The following is a 21,077-nucleotide window of genomic DNA, read 5'->3' as shown; positions in this document are numbered from 1 at the left end:
ATATTTCTATCCTTCAGCCCTGGGCATGTTCCTCAGTCCTCGACCTCTTCCGCGGCCCTCGAAATATCCAACGTTCCGCGGGCGAAAGTGACGCTTCGGATAGCCGTTGGACACTTTCCAAACAACTTTCATTGCATTATGGCTCGTACTTTCAATTGGCACGTTGACTCTAATATGCAATATCAAATACCAAATTACAAAGAAATTGTCAGAGATCTTTCAATCATTCCCAGCGTGGGCCGATTAAAACCCCGTGCGGTTTTAATAGCCGAAAGTGTTGCAAAGGATCTTCGAAGTGCGCGTTTGAATTACTTATTTGAAATTTGATTAGATTAACTTTAGTATAACAACAAGATTACTTTAATATTTAATAACTCCAAGCATATTTACTGCTGTCCAACTTCTGCCTTCCACGATGGTAATGATAGACACTTCAGAATTTGTTTTCGGGCAATGATAACCTTCCCACTGACAAAAAATTTCATTGCCCGCCTCGTTTTCAAGCTATTGTTTTGTGTGCACTCAAGAAAACTCAGGAAGTATCTATTTCGCGAGTTATTTTCTAGTAAGACAGCTGCACTGATCTGGTAATTTAAATGAATTCATCGATTAGAATGTGACTGCTAAATGCTGTCTGAGCGATAGGAGTTTTCGGATGGGATAGTTGAGGTTTTTTCCTAAAGAAAGATAAATTTTTATTGTTCTAAAGACTGTCTCATCTTGATTCACATTAATACCAAACTCCGCGTTTCGTACGTCACTGGAACTAGTTTTGTATACATTGTATATTCAATTCGTCAGTTATAGAGTTAATTTTTTGGTTGCACTCGGAAATATTGTAATATAAGTTAACATTACGTTTGTAATTTTGTTTAACTTTTGTGTGTCCGAAGGTGGCTGGCAATGCTTGTTACCAGTCCGCTAACGAGCTGTCAACGGCTCGTTGTCAGCCGCTAAAAGGTTGCTATCCTAAACATCGATACTTTGCAAATCTTTCGTCTGCAACGCGCGCAATTCGTGTGTTCACACGCGCACACCGCAAGTGTATCCTATTTCACGCTGTTAATGTTCGCAGGCAACAAACTCCGTGTTGTGAAAACATGAACATACGATAGAAATAATATGTAACCTTTCATTCACGTCCAAAATAGCCTCCAGCGGAAACCGATGCTTGCTCGATTTAATGGTTCTGTCATCTGTCAGACATCGATAAGGAGATAAACTGAACGCGAGGTTGAGTCAGATAAGATTCTTGTGCGTATTGAATTCGTTCAAGTGCTCGGTTGTATCGGCTTGTTCATTGCGTGGAGTTCAGAAAGCTCTCAGTGGTATCATTGACTTGTCGTAAGGTTTGTTTGCGCTATTGTTGTATCGATCTGCGCGCTTTGAATCATTGCATTTGGATCGATACCTATATTCTTCAGAGGTATTCCTTACTATCGTAAGTCTCTGCGTACTGAAAAAAAATTATGTTTCCAAGGTAGGATTGTTTTTTTTTCGAATTTTGTCACCGTTCATTTATGTAACAAATTAAACGAATATCATCGCACCTTCGTGGCAAATTTGTTATATGATGTATACATATTGTACTAAGTACATCGAGAATATTTGGTTTCTTAAAAGTATTTCTTCGAACGGGTTATATTAAACAATGAAGTACTTCAGCTTAGTGGCCAAATTAGGACAAGAAATTGAGTGGAGTATATAAGCATTTAATAAGCCATAGATAGTATGTAAATGCGCGCAAAGTTGAATCGATTAATTACAGCTTGCCTGAACGCGGGAGAAATGTGGCATTGGTGCAATTTTACTGATGCTTCTTCCAGTGTAATGTAGTCCAAGTGCTATCACTAGTTACAAGTGCCTATTGTCCTATATAGTTTGTTTTTGGCTTCAGATCAGAGATAAAACTCTAATGCAAGGTAGAGCATTTTGAAGTATTCGGTAAGCTTCTGGACTTAGTTGCGCTGTATAGTACAAATCTAGAATGGCCTTCCTGAATTAGCATTAACAGTTCTCCCATCCCATCCAGTAATTGTATGAGTGCAGTGCGTGGTACCATTAACTGTGGTGGCACATCCCGGTTAAATTTTGCTGTGGACAAACGCGCTGCTGGGAATTGTATATATTTGTAATGAGAACCATGTTGAAGTGTTGTTTAAATAAACCGTTCATGAAAAAGCAACTGAATTGAAATAGAAAGCAAACTCTTTTCTCTGCCTTCTCGTTGTATCATCACCTCATTTAATATAAACGTTCAAGGTACAGGTCTGACAGGAGTTTACTCAGTGACGCTCTCAATGACTCCTCGCTAATCATCAGTGAAATTAGGCACATCTGTTGCTACATAACACTTGCTGAAACCTCGGAATTATGAACAATCGGAAACTAATTTTCGCTCATTTCTTCACTCAGGTCAATCGAGCGGTGTTAATACGAAGCAATGGAACCGTATGTTTTTGTAATATTATCATTGGTTGTCGCGCAAGTGAACTCGCAAGGCTGGGGTTACCAGCTTTCCCCTCAAATGTAAGTAGAGTTTGATTTAGGCTGAGAAGTCTTATCGTTGTTTACGTAGAACTAGAGTTTAATTATACAAAGGCCACAATTAAATGACCCTATCATTTTCCTTAAGCTATCAAAGGCTAGCACTGATTTGTTAGCTATGAAATGTGCTATCGTTTCAGACGTCAGCATAAGTGCATGCACTCAAAATGTTTTGTGCTTGGCGTGTTTGTGTATTGGTGCATCTGTATGTGTCGTTCTGATCTACATGACGCGACGACACGGCTCAAGAATTTCTGCTGCCTGCAACGGTCAGGCTGATTACATAAATACTATTCCGTGGTGTGAATTATGTTGAACCACACACACCAAACTCCGCGGGATTTCTCCTCCGGAAATTCCTGTTTCCTTCTTTAGCTGTCTTCAAAAGTAAAGTACGTGGAGTTGAGACGTTTCCATGTTACTCCCTCGATCAGATTTTATTGTTTACCTTATTTATATCTAATGAACAAATTGCCTGATTTGCTTCGATTTAATGCATGTCTTTTCGCGACCTGTGCAGTCTGCGAAGGCAAACCATAATCAATCACATCGTATAACTTAAACTACCCACGGGGTGCCGAACATTTAACTACGGAAAGCTTAACGTCATTGACCTTTTCACAACTTTTCCAATAAAAAATGGTGCTGAAGAATCATATTCTCAACTGCTGCCGAGAGAACGCACGACATTTTGTTCAAACTATCGTTTGTCGCATCAGCTTTTTACTTTAGTTAGTAATTCTGAATTGTCCTAGCAACCAGGGCTCAACTGCATCATCTTCTACAAAGGGCACTATCTAAACGACAAGTGAACGGTTTTCATTTTTAAGCTACTTTGCCTGCATGATGAATTATTTTCGTATTGAAGTTTAGCCGGTTCCATGAGTGAACCATTGTACAACTCGACACTGTGTTTCTTCAATCGTACATGACTGTAAACAACGGTTAAAAAAATCACTATCACTAATCACTATCCGGTGGATAGCGCTTCCAGCTTTCCTAGTTCCTACAACCGGCCACTGTTATTTTTTTACATGCATCTACCTATTAACCTGTCCGTCTATCGTCAGTTTGTTTGCCAGCTTTCATCAGCAGACACTTGTTCATCGAGAGCGCATTTACTCCGTCTAGTAACAATTTTCCGTCTGTTTTAAAATCTCGTTTAAAAACTGAAATTTATGAGAAATACGAGCGCGCACGTTCAAGGTTAACAGGTCAAATATTTGCGCATAATTCTCAAAATGGCGTTCATGGTAACATGAATCGCGCGTTCGTTTATTTTCAGAAAAGCGTGCGTGATATTTTTGCGATTCGCACTAAACGTTTATCGATTTTGGTTAATTAAAAGACACGCCGACACGAAATTTGCGCTTGCTTTGATAGACGTAATGATTAACGAAAAGATTGAAAGCGGTAATTTTACAAATTTGGAGGCAAAACGCGTCGTATCATTGATTTTAGCGAGGTTTAGATTTAACTTCACTGCCGCTACTTTTGGTTTTCCTATTGCGCTTGTGATTGGTTAATCTGATAGAGCTATGGCATTTGATTGGTTCGTGTTCCCGTCAGAACCTGTTGTGGAAAACGTGGTAGTGGAGGTCAAAAGACTCAAATCTGGACCTCGCTAGTATGATTAGCAATTAGCATGAAACCATTTAGACCAATTTCACTGTGAATTCCTTTCAACAAGGGATATATGGTCCGTATTACTTTAATTAAGTGATGTTGTAAGGCACTGTCGTAAAAATAATGCGATATTCATTAACCAGTGTCCTTGCCGCGTCGAATACGCGTTAAAAAACAGCTCCAGGGTTTGGAAGCTGTTTACTTAGCTTTAAATACACATTTACACAGGGTGAAATGTATTTACCAGTTCGAATTAATAATACTTGCATTACAATAATAACAGGTCCATATATCGTCTCGTTCAAAGGCTGCCTGCTTATTAATAGATGAAGTTTGAGGCAATGATACCTGAAGTGATACCTGTGAAGTGATACGTCATGTACCAATTTCTCTGCAAAATATAGAAATATCCATAGGGTCTTAGTCTAGGAATGCGTTTAGGAATAATAAGGGATTCGAGGGACGTTTCCCCCCAGATGTTGCCAGCATTCAATTAGGGCCTGACGTCTGGAACATCTTTACACCATCTCACCTTAACTTAACCATGATCATGCAGTGTCTTGGCTTGCATTTAAGTCACAAACAGTTACAACTGGTAAACCTACTTGGCAAAAAATCCCCATCAAAGAGTTAGAGGCTAATTCCGCAATATCCCTTCCCGACATTATTTCATTTGATCGACAAATATGATAACATTTTGACCTTGGAACACACCACCGTGCCAACAGACACTGGCTATCGATGTTAGATGCCTTTTGATTTATGCTCTTGTTAAGTAGTACAATGTGTTGACGAAAGTCGACCCAAATGATTTTTAGTATAAATTTTAATTGACATAAACAGTAAACATATTTAACACCTAATAAGCGAGTTCATTGAACGAGTTGAAGGCAGATATTTCTCAACGCAAACGAAGTGTTAAAGGCCCGCGACGGGGGGTGAATGTTGCGAAAGAAGAGGTCTTGCTGAGAACAATGGAAGATGCTAACTACAATTGTAATATAGTAGTCGATTTTGACGATGGTAAAGCGTTTGAATGAATGAAGTATAGGGACTAGTAGCGACACTTGATTATCCTAACGGAATTTTTATTCTTTCCAAATGTAAAATGTACAACGTCTTCTTTCACACGATTGTGAGGGATTTTTCGCTCTCAGTGTTTTCCAGTCACAGATTGTTTGAGCTCGTACAGGCAGTTACGCGATTTTTTTATCTATTTTCCCTTTGTAGGCCGAACGTCTGTTCCTTTCAACGACGAGTTGTGTCTTATCAACGACAACCAGAGAGAAAAACCATCACAAAGAATGTTCGAATAATGCAACCAGGCTGTATCAGGCCACGAGAGTTGTGTTATACCTCGCAGTTGCGGTGAGTCACTCATGTGTAGGATGAAAACACGGACCACTACTAACATTAAGATCTGGGGTGAATTCAGGCTTATTCTTACCCGGTGTCCATGTAGATTCAGAGCTCTAGATGGCCCCCACAACAATGATATAAGAAAAGGAAGTTGAGATTTGATTGAGGAGTGCAAATGCTTCCACAAAACAATTCTATACGTCCATTTCTCCTTAAACTTGTTTTGTGGGTGTCTAGTGGATTCGTTTCACAAGAGTTTATGTGTACACCATTACTTCATACCATTTCATCGAATCTTATAATATTTCCAGGACTTTCTACTATACAACATACCGCAATCAACCGAAGATTGAATACCGAACGGAATACCAATGTTGTCAGGGTTGGTCCCAGTATCCCCATCGACCTGGCTGTTCTTTGAGTGAGTGACTTTTAAAATAATTTCTACCCCCGTGACCATTTCTATGGTCCGAAGTCACATGTTAATTTTGACGTCAGGGATTACTGGCAATTATCCTATCAACATTGTTTAAGTCAGGGCCATGAAACGGAAGTGAAATTCTCCTATCATTTGCAAACTATAACTATGATAGGGGGTGAAAGAAGAAGCCTTTTTGGATTTTCAAAATCCTTCGTCTTATAGTATTACATATTGTTTCGTTTCATTGTATTTTCAACGATTTTTAGGTGTGTGCACCATTCGTCCGTGTTATCATGGAGGAAGATGTACCGGAGGGGTTACTGGGTGTATTTGTCCCAGGGGATTTCAAGGACCACGTTGTGAATATGGTACGCTTGTTTAATTATGTTTAACAATACGAGATCTCAAATACGCGATGACATTGAGCATTGTTCAGACTTGATCTACCTTAATTCTTCTTAATCGTACGACGATACTCCAGTGATTTTCTAATCTTCAGACACAGATGAATGCAAGACTCAGAATGGGGGATGCGAACAAAACTGTTGTAATACCGTTGGCGGGTATTACTGCACTTGTAACGCTGGTTATACCTTGCAGAGCGATAAGAAAAGTTGTTTAGGTAAGACAATTTCCTTTCGTAATTAAGCTTTTACTTCTAGGAAGACTATCGGCTTGTTATGGTCCCGAGAATAATCTATCGGAGTGGAAAACCAATCTTTTGATAATTATAACCTTGATCTTCTTTCATTGTGTATAGATGTGAATGAATGTAGCACATCAAATGGTGGATGCAGTCATACTTGTGTCAACTTACCAGGTTCATACCAATGCCGTTGTCCAAGTGGGTCTACTCTAGCTGCTGATAAGAAAACGTGTTCAGGTGAGTTGAAAAAATTGTTGGAACAACTCTTCTTAATAATGGCAATGACACTTTTACTATTTCTTGTTGAATATAACAAACTATGCTAATCCACTATCCACTCTGTTCATTTCAGGAGGAACTAGTAGGAGATACACTGCTGGAAGTGATTCAACACGAGAACGTCCCCATCCATACGATCAACGGCGCTCTCGGCTATCCAATAGTTGCAATTACAGAAATGGCGGTTGTGAGGATATTTGTAAGGAGACGTATTATGGTGTGGTGTGCGATTGTAAGGTTGGGTATGTTTTGTCGCGGGACTTCGTTTCTTGCAAAGGTTTGTGTGTTGTTTTAACAAATTTGATAGACTGATTTAGTTGTTTAGTTTTGACAATCAATGGATGTGCTTCATATAATCCATGAATAATCATCTGGTCCAGGTGTAATCAATAGCGAAGCAACGACAACAGATTTAGTCTAATTGTACTACTTCGGGAATTTTTCAGATTCAGATGAGTGTAAGGAGAACAATGGTGGATGTCAACATACATGTGTGAACACAGAGGGATCATTTAAATGCGGTTGCCAGTCTGGATATACACTGTCTAGTAATAAGAGAAGTTGCGACGGTGAGTGACATCCAGTTCATACATCGTGCATGCACTTCAGCACATTTAAAACAAATAGTTTGGTTAAAACATATACGGAAATTACCCTATAAACAGGACTTCTATATGACTACACCAATACAAGGTCCTGGTTGGCAGATGTTATCAAAGGAAGGAAGCATGTTCCAGTTCCGCTAATCCTTTTTCTTTTTGCAGAACATTTACCGTGCAGTGAAAGAAACGGTGGCTGTGATCACACTTGCCTGATCGTGGATAGTTACAAAGAGGAATGTGAATGCAGGTCTGGCTTTAAACTCATGTCCAATGGAAAATCCTGCGCAGGTAAACTATAGAACGTCGAAGTAATGTCTTGTTCCCAGTTTGTTTTACATCATGCTTGATTAATTGATCAATGCAATATCATACATTTCCCTAGATAAAAATGAGTGCAGCGATAAAAACGGTGGCTGTCAACATTATTGTAGAAATACAGCTGGTTCTTACAGGTAAGTCATATTGCCTAGTGAAAGATTTGCCTGTATGTGATTGCTAAGCTTTTTCACATTATGAGGATACATCTCACGTTATTTCATGTGTAAGAATTATTTCATGATATTCTTTACTTTTCAGGTGTTTGTGCAAGGAAGGTTTTACAAGCAAAGTCAATGATACCCTCTCGTGTGAAGATGTTGACGAATGCAAAACGGTGAGAATTAAACTGGAGAAATTGCAAGACTTTGAACCATGCGCCAAAAACACCTTGTGTCACACATTTTTCAATTTCAGGAAGCCTCAAAATGTACCCAGAGATGTGTGAACAATGAAGGCTCTTACACGTGCGAATGTGAAAAAGGATTTGAACTGCAACAAGATCAAGTGACTTGTCGAGGTTTATTTTCTTTTTACTTACGGCTTAACACTTTCCGTCCTTTAACCAGCAATGAGCTACTGCAATCAATATATCTTTGTCTCCTTAGCCATGCCGACCACACGACCATTAACCTTTACCTCAGGAGATGGTGGTAATAGAAGAAATATTGAAGATGATACTGTTCCACGTAAGCTTGCCCTTGCGATAAAATCCGATGGAAGAGCTCCATAGATTGTGCAAATTATTTCCACTGGGTTTTATTCTTGTGTACAGTCCAGAATTCTACCTTAAAATCTTCTATTCTTCAAACAGGTTGTCCTCAAGGCTCCTTCGGTCCTAAGTGTTCGTTGACATGTGAGGATTGTCTCAATGAAGCGTATTGTGATCTCGAGAATGGCACGTGTGTATGTGCACCTGGATTTTTTGGTGAATTTTGTGCCGAACGTAAGTCTCTGATTTTTTTATATTTGGAATTTTGATAGCAATAAATTAGGATACAGAATCAACACGAATATCTATAGATATTAATTATAGACACTAACATGCTGATCAGGAAATTAGACATTTCCATGCATGCAAACTGCTGTACTTCAAGCATTCATTTCAGTTATTCGTTTTTGGGAAAATGATTTGAGTCAAAGTGAATTGAACAAACGCTGAAATGAATGCTATGCAAGGTCAACGACTTGTAAATATTTTATTGCAGGTTGCTCAGTTGGATTCTATGGTCAAGATTGTAAAGAGGAATGTCCGTGTGAGAACGGGGCCCATTGTCATCACGTGACTGGGGAATGCACATGCGCACCCGGGTATACCGGAGCAAGATGCGAAAATGGTATGCTATGAGACTATCATTGCCACCTAGTTTGAATACTTGGATTATAGTGTATAAGTTTAGTTTTCAATTCAGTGCTAGTTCTCTAGCATTTGTCATCGTGTGGTTATTTAGAGTGTCGTAACGGTACGTTTGGGATCGGATGTAAGCCATGCAAATGCGCGGAAGAAACAACGATAAAGTGTGACCGTGTTACTGGAGAATGCATTTGTAAACCTGGATACATATCTGAGCTTTGCGATGAAAGTAAGACTACGGGATGAATGGATATATACACACGATCTCTATCAGTTTGCATAGTGCCTACACAATTACGAAAGGAAGGACCACACATTACGTTACCTTCAATATATTCTCTTCTACCAGGATGCGAGACAGGCTACTTTGGTGAGAATTGTCTTGAGAGGTGTGCATGCCCAGTAGACGTTGAATGCGATCATGTTATTGGCACGTGCTTGTACGTATGTCCAGCAGGCTTGATTGGCGATAATTGCACAAGCTGTAAGTATTACCTGCAGGACTTGATGAAGTTGCCAGTCACATTATTGCCTCATTTTGTGATATATTCACAACCCACTTGATAGAAACGCATGTTTGTGTACCCTTCTTACTGACTACACTTCCAATTAACTACCTTTTTTTCTAATTTAGACTGTCCCCCCGGTACTTATGGCTATGGATGTACAAGCCGTTGTGAGTGTGCAGCAGGAATAAGATGTCGGCCAACTGACGGAATATGCTTGTGTCCGCGTGGAAGGACTGGACCAAAATGCGACAGAGGTAAACTATAATATTTTTTAACATGTTGCTTATCACAGTAACCTATTAGGTTCTATTCTGCTTCAATAAGAGTGTCCATATCGAATGTACGGCGATAACTGTGAAGGAGAGTGTGATTGTGCTGGTGATATCCCATGTGATCCATTAAATGGGAGATGTCTTTGTCCCGATGGAAAGATTGGTCAGAGATGCGAAAATGGTAAGTTTTACGTATTAGATGTAACATATCCAGTTGGCAACGATTGCAAAGAAGAAAACGTAATATTCTAGTCATTTTTCTTTAAACACATAGGTATAGATATGGGTAGATAGGGAGATACAGGTACATGTTAGACTATACGTAATGTATACACGAGTGATCGAGTCTTAATCTTGTTTTACACTTCATCATGTTTTCGTCTCACAGATTGTCCAGTTGGAACATTTGGTCGGGGTTGTCAAGAGTTGTGTGAATGTGTAGGTGAGGAAACCTGTGACCCTGTGACTGGCAAGTGTGACTGTGGAGAGGGAAGAAAAGGTTTTCATTGTGAAGAGGGTAAGGTGACGTATTTCCTTGACGCATCTGTGTCTGTTATTTGGCAACATTTTATCTACTACATGCACCAAGGTGTACATTAAAATATTACAGCGTTGTATTACAGTATTTATATTTTCCTAGCATGTGAGAGTGGTATGTATGGCAAGGAGTGTAGGGGGATGTGTAATTGTGCAGTAGAGAAGCGTTGTGATCCAATCACAGGTGACTGCCTGTGTCCTCCGGGACGACTAGGAGCTCATTGTGAAGAAGGTGAGATTTTGAAAAAGTCTTTCAAAGAAAAATTAACATTTTATACTCTGTTTACTGTAAACATCACGATTTGTTCATTAAGTCACCAGCCATGCAAAAGATAGTTCCTCTCCTCCAAAGGTTTCTGGAGGGTCCAACTGTTAATCCAGGAGCTAGCAACGTTCTCTATTTAGTATTTTACTTTGGAGTTTGGACGATTCGAACAACTTTATTCAGCAGTGGCAGTGCACTGCTAGTGAATTAGTCAAGTGTATCATTTACTTTTATACTGTGGTTTATAGAGTGCCCGCCGGATCGCTTCGGTTTAAATTGTCTCGAGGTTTGTGATTGTGAAGCCAAGTGTGATCCAATCACTGGAAAGTGTACGTGCCCGGCTGGGAAGACTGGGAAGAACTGCAGTATAGGTGGGCAACGTTTTTTAAAAAATTCTTAAAATTAAGGATAACGTTCGGCCTTTTATTTATCATACATAGAAACCTAACTAGCTATTCTGTATTCACAGCGAAGATGGGAAGTGATTGTTGTACTGTCCACAGAGTAGACGAATTTTAAAATCCAATCATATATTTTCACGCCAGATTGTCCTGAAGGAACCTACGGTGATTATTGCGTGAACAAATGTGATTGCATCCCTGGGGTTCATTGCGATGCTGCCACGGGAAGGTGTGTCTGCCCTCCTGGATGGAAGTCACCTGACTGCAGAGAAAGTAAGTAGCAGTGAGAAAAGTGAGGGGGGGAACCTTCCAGATTCCGATTTATGATACTCTCGCGAGACGAGACTCAAGCTTATCTATGATTGATGTTTTTGTTTCTTCATTATTTATGTTTTTATAACTTCTCATACGATCGTGCTTAGTCGATGTAAAGCGATCTATGAGTCAATTCCTTTGTTCCAGAATGTGACGAAGGCTCCTACGGTTTGGACTGCGGGTACAAGTGTGAAATTTGTACAGGAAAGCATGAACAATGCCATCATATTACGGGAAAATGTGTAAGAGGTAATCCATTTAAGAGTTTCCAGGAGTTCTTTCCAGGCTGTTAAGCTAATTTTGTACGAAATTTTTTTTTAACTTTTTACAAGTTTCTATTCGGCAGCGTTTGCATTCTGTTTACAGTTTGCAAGCATGGTTTCTATGGACCAGACTGTAACATCACCTGTCCGTGCGAGTCTCATTCAAAATGCGATCCGTATAATGGAACGTGTTGGTGCGCCTTGGGTTATACTGGAGAGCGGTGTAGTGAAGGTACGTCAACACGACACGCAGACCACTTGTTGTTCCACGTGGTTGTCAGCCACTGTTGGAACTCCGTCCATCCAGTTAGTTAACAAGAACTCATTATCATCTCACAACAACCGAATGTTTCCGCCCTTGTATTTCAGATTGTCCTGAAGGAAAATTTGGGCATGAATGTCGGTTCAACTGCACATGTCAGAATGACGCTAGATGCAATCATGTGACGGGCAGATGCCGCTGTGCGGTGGGGTGGATTGGCTCAAATTGTGAGAAACGTACGTTACACATCTGACTCCTCCATCTTCTGCATCACTGTATCATCTTTGCTCTATGTATATTACTGTATACTAATATTAATCAATCTCTAGTCCAATTTAATCTATCAGCTTTTGGTCTATTACTGTAGTAAATAGTCTCAGCAATTCTTCATAAATTCTGCTCAAAAGCAACCCCGCACTGTCAGATCACTGCTTGTTTACTTATTAGTATCTTTCTGGATCATCTATCATCGTTTGCAGTCTATTCATTTTTATTTTTATTCTGGTAGCTTGTCCGAAAGGTTGGTTTGGTCAGCTATGCTCTTCACCATGTAAATGCAAGAACAATGGCACTTGTGATAGGTTGCGAGGTACCTGTACGTGCGGACCTGGTTACCTTGGTGAACACTGCGATGAAGGTGAGAAAAGAAATTAATAATATTCCAATCCCATCGTGTTAGTTCACTTCAGGTCAGATCTACCAGGATCAGATGAGAGCCTATCACTCCCAAACAGATCACCCTGGAGCAGACGAGAATGTTTCGCCCAGGTCAACCAAGATAAGTTTGGCAATTTCTACGTTACGCAAAACATTCAAAGTAAGCTGTTAAACATATGCACGTAACTGCTAATAAATAATAATCTCTTTCAGCATGTGAACTTGGTACGTATGGTTTGGGTTGCAAAGAGAAGTGCAAATGTAAAAATGGCGGTTTTTGTGACAAGGCCACAGGTCGTTGTAACTGCGGACTCGGATGGACAGGAGAGTTGTGTGAAGAAGGTAATATAGATGTTCAGCTGTTCCTGGGTCTGGGAAACGTCCATTAAAGGATTTGTTGATTAATGGATTCCGTCTTCTCCTATATATTACTGTCCTCTACGTATTATACCTTAGCGCAGACAATTCTACCTTTTACCATTCATGCTTTCCACGTACTCCTGCGCTATTTGCTAGAGTGCATGACGTAGATAAACATAGCACTTGGAACGAGGATTTTGTGGTTTCAAAAGCGAGATATATCATACATTTGTCAGCGAAAGTTATCATATATTTAGAATGTCCTACTGGGCGCTTTGGTCCAAACTGTGAACTGGAATGTTCGTGTCAACATGGAGGGACTTGTGATCAAATAACAGGTGGCTGTAACTGTCCAGCGGGGTATTACGGTCATGCCTGTCAACATGGTATGTAATTAGACTCGTGACTCTTATTCTATGATTAGATTTATAAGAAACTGGTAAGTTAATCTCTTTGGATGTATTCTGACAATGTAGTGGATTACTAAATCATTAAAAAATACCATGGCCGAAACTCTTATTGAAAAGCAGGTTTTAAAATCTTGTTCTCCTCCTTTCAAAGCTTGTCCTGCGGGCAGATATGGTCCAGTTTGTGAGAAGATATGTAACTGTGGACATGGTGCTACTTGTGATCCTGAGACGGGAGCTTGCATTTGTCTTCCTGGTTGGATTGGAAGAGACTGTAGAATACGTACGTATTGTTAACAAAAACGTACAACCTTTACATACGTATTGTTAACCAAACGTACAATTTTGGCTTTTTATCTTACAATCGTCCTACAAGTCCACCTTTGGTCTAACCTGAAATCATTTCATATTCTCTATAAGTCTATTGAATGTTGTTATTTTCCCACCTTCTCTTTGAAGCCAGCCTCAGTTAGGCGCAATTTTTCATTGGAAGATACAAGTCCAGCTAGTATCATTCACTTACTCTAGGTTGTCCCACTGGTCGCTATGGCTACGGCTGTCTCTATCATTGTGAATGTGCGAGAACGCATTGTGATCACGTGACTGGGGAATGTATTTGTAATTCTGGTTCAATTGGTGATGCGTGTGAAAAAAGTAGGTTGGATTGTGTTTCTTGCTAATGCAGTTGTAAGCGAATATAGAAGGAGCCTTGCTCTAGGTTACGTCAGTGTTTTCTTCCGTGATTCAGCGGTTTCGTCGTCAAACACCTTCATAAGAGCATGGACGGCTTCCAAACGTGATTCGAGCAATGTCCGGTCCGGTGCAAATATTAATGTTATGGTGCTGATAGATTAGTTGATAGACTCCACCTTATGAAATTACTATGTTTAAGACAAATAGGAACAAGCTGTACGTCCTTGGAATATGAACGCAAATGCATTATATCTATCTAAGATATTTAAATTTCGATAGCTAAACGTTTCTCAATGTTTCTGAATTTAGGATGCGAGCGTGGTTACTACGGTATCAAATGCTCTAGCAAATGCGATTGCCTGCCGAATGGAGGATGCCATTTCTCGTCAGGGACTTGCAGATGCGATGGAAAACACTTTGGTGCAAAATGCACTCACAGTACGTAAAGACAATTTACTATTACATTAAACCTGGAAGTAATTCAATATCAAAACTTGGCAATACAAATATCCAACACTGGGCTTCAAGTAAAGCTAATAATCCTCCACTGAGATATTCCGTCGACATTGAATCAAATCTCTGTATCATATACAAGGCAGGGAGGAATCCCTCTCCCCTCCCCCAACTAACAAGGCAATTTGTGCTCGTGAGTCATTGTTGAAATCATTAACCTGCCCCCTGCCCCCCTCCCCAAGCAAAGTTTATGCTCTGCATTGATTATCATACCCTATTTTTATTTATTTTCTTCTACAGATGTTGACAAAATCGAGAGGGCACATTTCCCGGTCTATTTTAATAAGCCAGTGCTATAAGTTACAATTGTACAGTCATAAAAAATGTTTATTGAATTGCTATTTGGCTCAAAGTACTCGGTAAGGCAGGTTAGTATAGACTGGTGCACGTTGAAGTGTATATTTGATATTTGTTGAAAATGCTGCGTCTTTCGCTCATGAAGTTTACTGAAAAAATATGACGTCATCTAAGTTTAGCTGCAAGTTCCCCACTCTTGAAGATCCAAATCAATTTTAAATTGCATTGATTCAAATAGAATGATTTTGTCTTGTCTATATAGTAACTTTATTTAACGTGTAAGAATACTAGCTACAAAACTATCGAGAAAAGATAAAATAATTTAGTTAGAATAAATAAAGAGTATAAATATATAACTACAAATTTCTTTAACTGTTCAATGATTTGACCTTCAGGCAAAAATTTCTAAAGACGTTACGAATCAACGACCACTGTTCCTCATTTATATAATTCACTAATCTTTAAACTTCCTGTAACAGCTCTCGCATAACTGTCTCAATTGCTCGTCCGTAATGAAAATACTACCTCGGGAGGACTGGTATTTGGAATATTGTCAGATAGGTTTGGACGAAGGCAGCTATGCCTGCTTACCATGTCCTCAATATATGTCTTACTGAGTAATGAAAATTTAGAAGCATTTTCCGTTACGTGCATGGGTATGAAAAACACGTATGAGTAGAAATAAAGCAACCTTTGTCCGGCTTTTGCCTTAAGGCGTCCGTTACATGTTCAACCTTTGAAACGGACCATAAGTGTTTGCTCCGGTCCAAAGTATAATTGAACTTAATTTGTAGGATCGCTCCGTTTTGCTTCAACCTTTCTGTACATGCGCACATTCACGCACGAACTATATAAATGCATGAGTCTAATTTTCTCATATTCCAACCAATTTATTCCAAGCAATATTTTTAATTTTCATATCATGCTAGGTGACAGGTACCCCATTTTAATTTTCTCATCGTGCACCAAATGACTGCTATTTCAACTGAACGCACTTATTTTTAGGGTACATTTTAGGGAACAGAACACATGCACACGCCAGTTGATGGTTATGTTATTAAATATGTGAAAAAGGTCGTAGCTAATCAAATTACTTCTCAGTCGCACTACACTTTTCATCGATTCAAATATAACGATTTAGTCCTCGCTCAATAAAAACTTTATTTAAAGGTAAATATACTAGCTAAAAAACTATTGAGAAAAAATATAAGAAACTATAGGAAAAAATGAATAAAATATATGACTATAACTACTATCTATATATTCAACTTGTTGAAACCCTTTTGACATGTTCATTTATTTTGTAAACACCAAATCCAAAACCGCCTCACACATTCCTTGAATTTTACCAATTTCAAATCTCAACTTCTGCACTCCCTTACTTCGACATTTGCGCTCATCTTCGAGGGTGCGATTAATTCGATTGCGGAATTTCTCAATCCTTGCGTTGATTTCAGAGAAGCTTGGAATTCCGAGATCTTCGAGATGTTTCAATTTTGCTTTCACCTCTTCCTCGTCAATCTCACGCAGTTGGCATACTAAGACAGAATTCAATAACATTGTGTCAATTTTTTCAGGGTAAAGTATTAAAAGGCTAAACCTCGCCAATACCCACCCAGAATTTTTCTTAAGTTGGTTACACATGCAACTCCTCCAGTGCTTCTCTCGACTTTTTCCAGTCCATCACTATGAAGGTCAAACAGATCGTGAACAAACTGAATGTCCTTTTTGTGATCCTCCATTACCACCACGCGATCCTCCAGCTTCTTAAGATGAGCCTCGAGGTACTCCTTGCGCTTAACAATAGTCTTTAGTGTGATGTATCGTGGCTGACCGTCTGTACTGTTGGCGTCTGGCTCGCTGACTCCACTGTCACTGGAGATCTCATCTAAAATATATTTTGTGTATTACTAAAGAAGAGGTACATCTGTTGATAATAAATTGTGGATTCTCGCTAACCTTTATGATCCATTGTTTCACATTTACCAGTCTTCATCTGATCATCTTTGCATGGATCTTGCCTCTTTTCTGACCCAATCATACAATCTTCAGCCATCCCTGGCGATCCCAAATTTCCCTGAGCTGTTTCACACTGTCCACATGAGTCTTCATTCTCCTCGGACTTAAATTTCTTGATAACCTCTCGCAATTCTGTCACATTCACTCCGAGAATTTGTTCCAAATCTTTCACGGAAACGTTGGAAAGATTAGGCTTAGATTGTCTTGAGTTTCCACCACTTTTAGCTCCAATTGATCCCGTTGTGTTTTTTCCAGTGCTCATGCGTTGTTTATCAACCAAAGTTCCTTTACATCTCGTTGAATTTTGAAGTTGTCGAGTTTTGGGACCTCCAGGAATATTCGTTGAAGCACGGGACTTTTCACTTGTTGTAACCTTAACTGCGGTTTTCCCCCTGATGTTTGGCGATTTTTGGTTGGGATTGCTTGAATAATGGCGGGAAATGGCGTTGGATTTTGTACCAGAGTTGATGTGATTCTTTGTTGATGGTTTTGAGGATCGTAATGGCGGTTTTGATTTGTTGTAATCCAGAGCAGTTTGTTTTTTAATTGTTTGTTTTTGTTTAGAAATGTTATTGTTGGCATTCATAGTATTGTTTGTTGTTTTCCTAACTGCATTTGTTGTTGAAGTTAAATTTGTCTTTTTTGTACTGTTGTTTACTGGGTTTACTGGCGTATTTCGAGTTTCATTGTTGTTATTATTGCTGTCTTCTTTGTTAGTGATGTTGCCATTGTTGCTGATGGTATTGTCAAGGCCGTTGTTATCATTGTTGTTGGCTGTGCTAATGCTACTGTTAGCGTTGTTTAAAGTGTCATTGATGTCTTGTTGGGTGTTGCTTTGATGGCTGACTGTCTCTTGGATATTTGATAGGTCACTCTCTAGGATTTCAATAGCAAATGGATTTTCGTCGATCCTTTTCACATTGCTACATTCGCCTTGTAAAGGAAACACACAAACAAACATCAATTGTATTATCTTAATATTTAGAAATCATTTGAGACAATATTACCTGCGCTGGCGTAGCCTGCCTCGCCTTTTCTTGGGTCGATTTTATCTTTGGTATTCCTCGCTTTCCCGGCTTTGTGAACCCGGGTGCCACCTTCTGTACTTTCGCGTAGGCTTGCATCCCACACCATTTCAAACCCTTTCCACTGCAAAAGGTCTCCTGAGCAATTCTCAAAACTGCCAGATCTGCTCGAATTGTCGAGAGTCTCCGTATCACTGTCTTCTGTTTCGCTCTCATCTGTCTCCAAATCACTGAAATATTTCGAGCAATCTTCATCAAATCTTTTTACAAATATATGTGGTTATGTTCACGCAAACTCGGAAAGTAAATACGTTTTAGATAATGCCAGTGTAACTGGTTCACAATTTTAGGAGATAGTTCAGGAAAGAACGAAGAAAATCTTTTTCGTGATGGGCAATTCAATTTTTTGTCATATGCCTTAGTATTATGTTATTTCTTACGTCACTTGTACTTCGTTACAGTCAAGTTAGTCCGCCAAAGTTGTCGTGGTTGGTGATTGTTTGTGAAAGGTTTTTGCCATTGTCGTTGTTCGGGTTTGTATTGTGTTATTGTCCTGTAACCGAGCATTAAACTGACTTTCAAAAACGAGAAATAAGAATAGGTATACATATCTAGTCTGGGAGAGAACTTCAATTGAGCTAACCGAAGAACTATTACGTTGTCAACCTGTGGTAATGTGGTACTCACATTCATTCAGAAGAAGACAATTCCTCCTACCTGTCTGATATATTATCTATTTCCTTTGATTTCTCTTCCAATACAATGGGAGTGCTATCATGTGGAAACAAATAGGAAACACATATAGAAATACGTCTTGGTATAAAAATTTCATTCAGGTAAAGAGAATGCACCCAATCTGCAGTTGCGCAATAGATCATTAGAACATTCGATATGAAATTTATACCGCTCATCTTTCTCGCACAACTCTTCCCTCTTCGCTTCCTTCTCTTCGCGTCGAGGTTGTCCCAGCAACAGCCTTCGTAGCATGCTTGCTCACTTCAGATCCACTTCAAACTCTCCTGTGAAAAATATCATATTCTCTTGTGAAAAGTATCACGCATTTGATCTTCAAAATGTCCGCCCCCAAAAAAACAATCTAGTCGCATAATCATTAAACTCTAAATTTAAATGCTTTCATTGGGGTCGATTTTTGTTAACACCACTTGTTTTGCGTAAACTTATATAGATATATGCTCCATTCTTGTCGAAAGAGCTCGTGATGTAATTCTTAAACGGAAAACCTACTCTCGCCTATTTCTACTGCGACGATCCCCTTTAGAATTGACACTCCAGGTACTTTGGGACATGCTCACCTCTGCTTTTAAGATCCTTCTGTTTCTTCTTCGCTCGACAAAAATCGTCCTTGGGCTAAATTTTTTCACATTCTATTGTCGAAGCTCATGCATTAAATCTTCAACAAATAGTTGGATTTTTAACCCATTGTCGAAGTATCCAGAGAGCTAGTTAGCCGAGTGATGCATCTGGCCCGCATCGCTTCTTGCGCACGGGCGTGGTTTGAGCTATGACTGATGTCATTGCTGGTATCTGGTGGCAACAATAGAGAGTGCGCCAACACCCTAAAAGAATTTGCATAACAAGCGCGTATAAAGTAGAGAGCGGATATCACTTGCTTGCCAGAGGTTCATTCGCTTTTCGAGGTAATTTTCGAGAAGGATATTGCATGAGGAATCTGCTATTGAACTGTTAAAAGGGCATGCTTGTCCAATGTCTATTGAAATATCGATGTTGATGGCAAATCGAACCTGTGCTCTCACAAATATGCATACTTTTTACTGTGGGGGAGGTTGTTTGGAATAACCCGAGACAAAGAACATTTGAAAAGAATATAATAGATATTTCTCCCTCCCGTCGACATAGTCAAACTTTTCTAAGGAAATTTCCTTAGAAGTGAGAACGCTGAATCGAACCACATATGATTTATGAAAAGACTTAATAATAAATTTCTATTTGGAATTACTATATAGGTTTAGGTGTTCAAACAAACTAGGAACCGAAACCTGATGAAAACTACAAGTCTATTATAAGTAGAGTAATATGAATAATCGATATCTGCTTCATTTTTTCCCCTTCAAAATCAACAGGTCAAACCTTCAGTAAATAGCTAGATGTTTCAGTTCTAAATTCCGTATTTCCCTTATACATTATGGTCCAGCACAGAGCATCTTGTAGCAAGCGAAATAGAATAAAATTTTTACCGGTTTCACTTTGCGTTCATAAAGGAAGTGAAGCGGTAAGCCGTGAGGCAGGTTGTGGTTCCGCTGGAAATCCTGCGCAGCTGGGCAATGAAGCGTTGAAATCGCAACAAGGAATATTTTTGGCCTAATAGCTATGACTTCTGAAACAATTATGCGTTTCGCTATGCTTGATGGAATCCTTTGCAGGAAGTAATAATGTAAAAATAAATATTATATTTTGGGCACCTGTTCTTGGGCATGGCGTAGAAGTTATTTTTGTTTCCTTAATTTCCCAGGAACCGGAAGGGATAATTGTTAGTTAAGAATTAAAAAACAACGAGATACTCGACAACAATTTTTCAATCTGAAATGAAATTTTACTTCGAGGAAATTCGTTAACCTGTATAGCTAGATGGCTGAAAATACCGAATACTCGCGTTCAAATATAAGTCTGTATGTACGTCAATTTCAATAAGTCGACTTCCTATATTTTATTCTGCTTGTTAGCTGTGTTTGTACGTTAAAACCTTATATGTTGCACTGGATACCACAAGTGAAGTATCTCCCTAAAAGTTCGAGGTATCCCTTTCTAACACTAAATATTGTTAACACTGGAGCTCGAGTATCATTACTTGAGCATCCGTGTACAAAACAGTTTGAAATCAACCGGAGCTGTCTAATTCGGAGTTCATGCCTAGACACTGCTAATATTTCATCAATATATTTGGGTCGAAAACGCCCATAGAGGAGAACACCTGTGAGCTATCTTCTAATTAATTCACGTTGAATACGCCCTATAAACTGTCACAAAACGTCAAAACAACTTGGGTGTTCAGCATCATATTTGACTGCATGGCGTCGGGGTAACGAGATGAATATCAGCTCAAAGGCCAGAAATCGAGAATTGGAATTAGTTTCAAACGGAAACAACGATCAGC

General features: G+C 39.3%; 2 protein-coding genes across 4 annotated transcripts; one reads left to right on the top strand and one right to left on the bottom strand.

Annotated features, from left to right (window-relative positions):
• The first annotated feature begins 1,073 nt into the window (after positions 1–1,073).
• Positions 1,074–15,439, top strand: LOC114518312 (multiple epidermal growth factor-like domains protein 6). Of its 2 annotated transcripts, none has more exons than XM_028538286.1 (34): positions 1,074–1,349; positions 2,416–2,529; positions 5,404–5,541; positions 5,844–5,953; positions 6,220–6,321; positions 6,453–6,575; positions 6,714–6,836; positions 6,952–7,155; positions 7,325–7,447; positions 7,643–7,768; positions 7,863–7,932; positions 8,057–8,132; positions 8,213–8,315; positions 8,404–8,484; positions 8,610–8,741; positions 9,004–9,132; positions 9,247–9,378; positions 9,499–9,633; positions 9,784–9,912; positions 9,983–10,111; positions 10,319–10,447; positions 10,571–10,699; positions 10,981–11,103; positions 11,278–11,406; positions 11,596–11,697; positions 11,815–11,943; positions 12,081–12,209; positions 12,482–12,610; positions 12,844–12,972; positions 13,248–13,376; positions 13,552–13,680; positions 13,926–14,051; positions 14,400–14,528; positions 14,844–15,439. In XM_028538286.1, the coding sequence occupies exons 2-34, from the start codon at positions 2,444–2,446 to the stop codon at positions 14,900–14,902; spliced, it is 3,951 nt and encodes a 1,316-aa protein (XP_028394087.1). In that variant the 5' UTR covers positions 1,074–1,349; positions 2,416–2,443; the 3' UTR covers positions 14,903–15,439. The 2 variants fall into 2 exon arrangements, with proteins under 2 accessions (XP_028394087.1, XP_028394088.1); XM_028538287.1 differs by having other exon boundaries at positions 1,074–1,480.
• Positions 15,440–16,098: 659 nt separating this feature from the next.
• Positions 16,099–19,442, bottom strand: LOC114518204 (putative uncharacterized protein DDB_G0286901). Of its 2 annotated transcripts, XM_028538153.1 has the most exons (7): positions 19,258–19,442; positions 18,849–18,963; positions 18,662–18,715; positions 17,927–18,174; positions 16,860–17,852; positions 16,516–16,788; positions 16,099–16,438 (listed from the first exon to the last, which is right to left on the bottom strand). In XM_028538153.1, the coding sequence occupies exons 2-7, from the start codon at positions 18,929–18,931 to the stop codon at positions 16,197–16,199; spliced, it is 1,893 nt and encodes a 630-aa protein (XP_028393954.1). In that variant the 5' UTR covers positions 18,932–18,963; positions 19,258–19,442; the 3' UTR covers positions 16,099–16,196. The 2 variants fall into 2 exon arrangements, with proteins under 2 accessions (XP_028393954.1, XP_028393955.1); XM_028538154.1 differs by lacking the exons at positions 18,849–18,963; positions 19,258–19,442 and adding an exon at positions 18,385–18,497.
• Between the last annotated feature and the right edge of the window lie 1,635 nt (positions 19,443–21,077).

This window comes from Dendronephthya gigantea, unplaced genomic scaffold, assembly GCF_004324835.1.
Source record: "Dendronephthya gigantea isolate DGI-Jeju-01 unplaced genomic scaffold, DenGig_1.0 000010F, whole genome shotgun sequence".
Lineage (NCBI taxonomy): Eukaryota > Metazoa > Cnidaria > Anthozoa > Malacalcyonacea > Nephtheidae > Dendronephthya > Dendronephthya gigantea.
The sequence above is the reverse complement of the archived record's forward strand: the minus strand, read 5'-3'. Positions and strand labels throughout refer to the sequence as shown.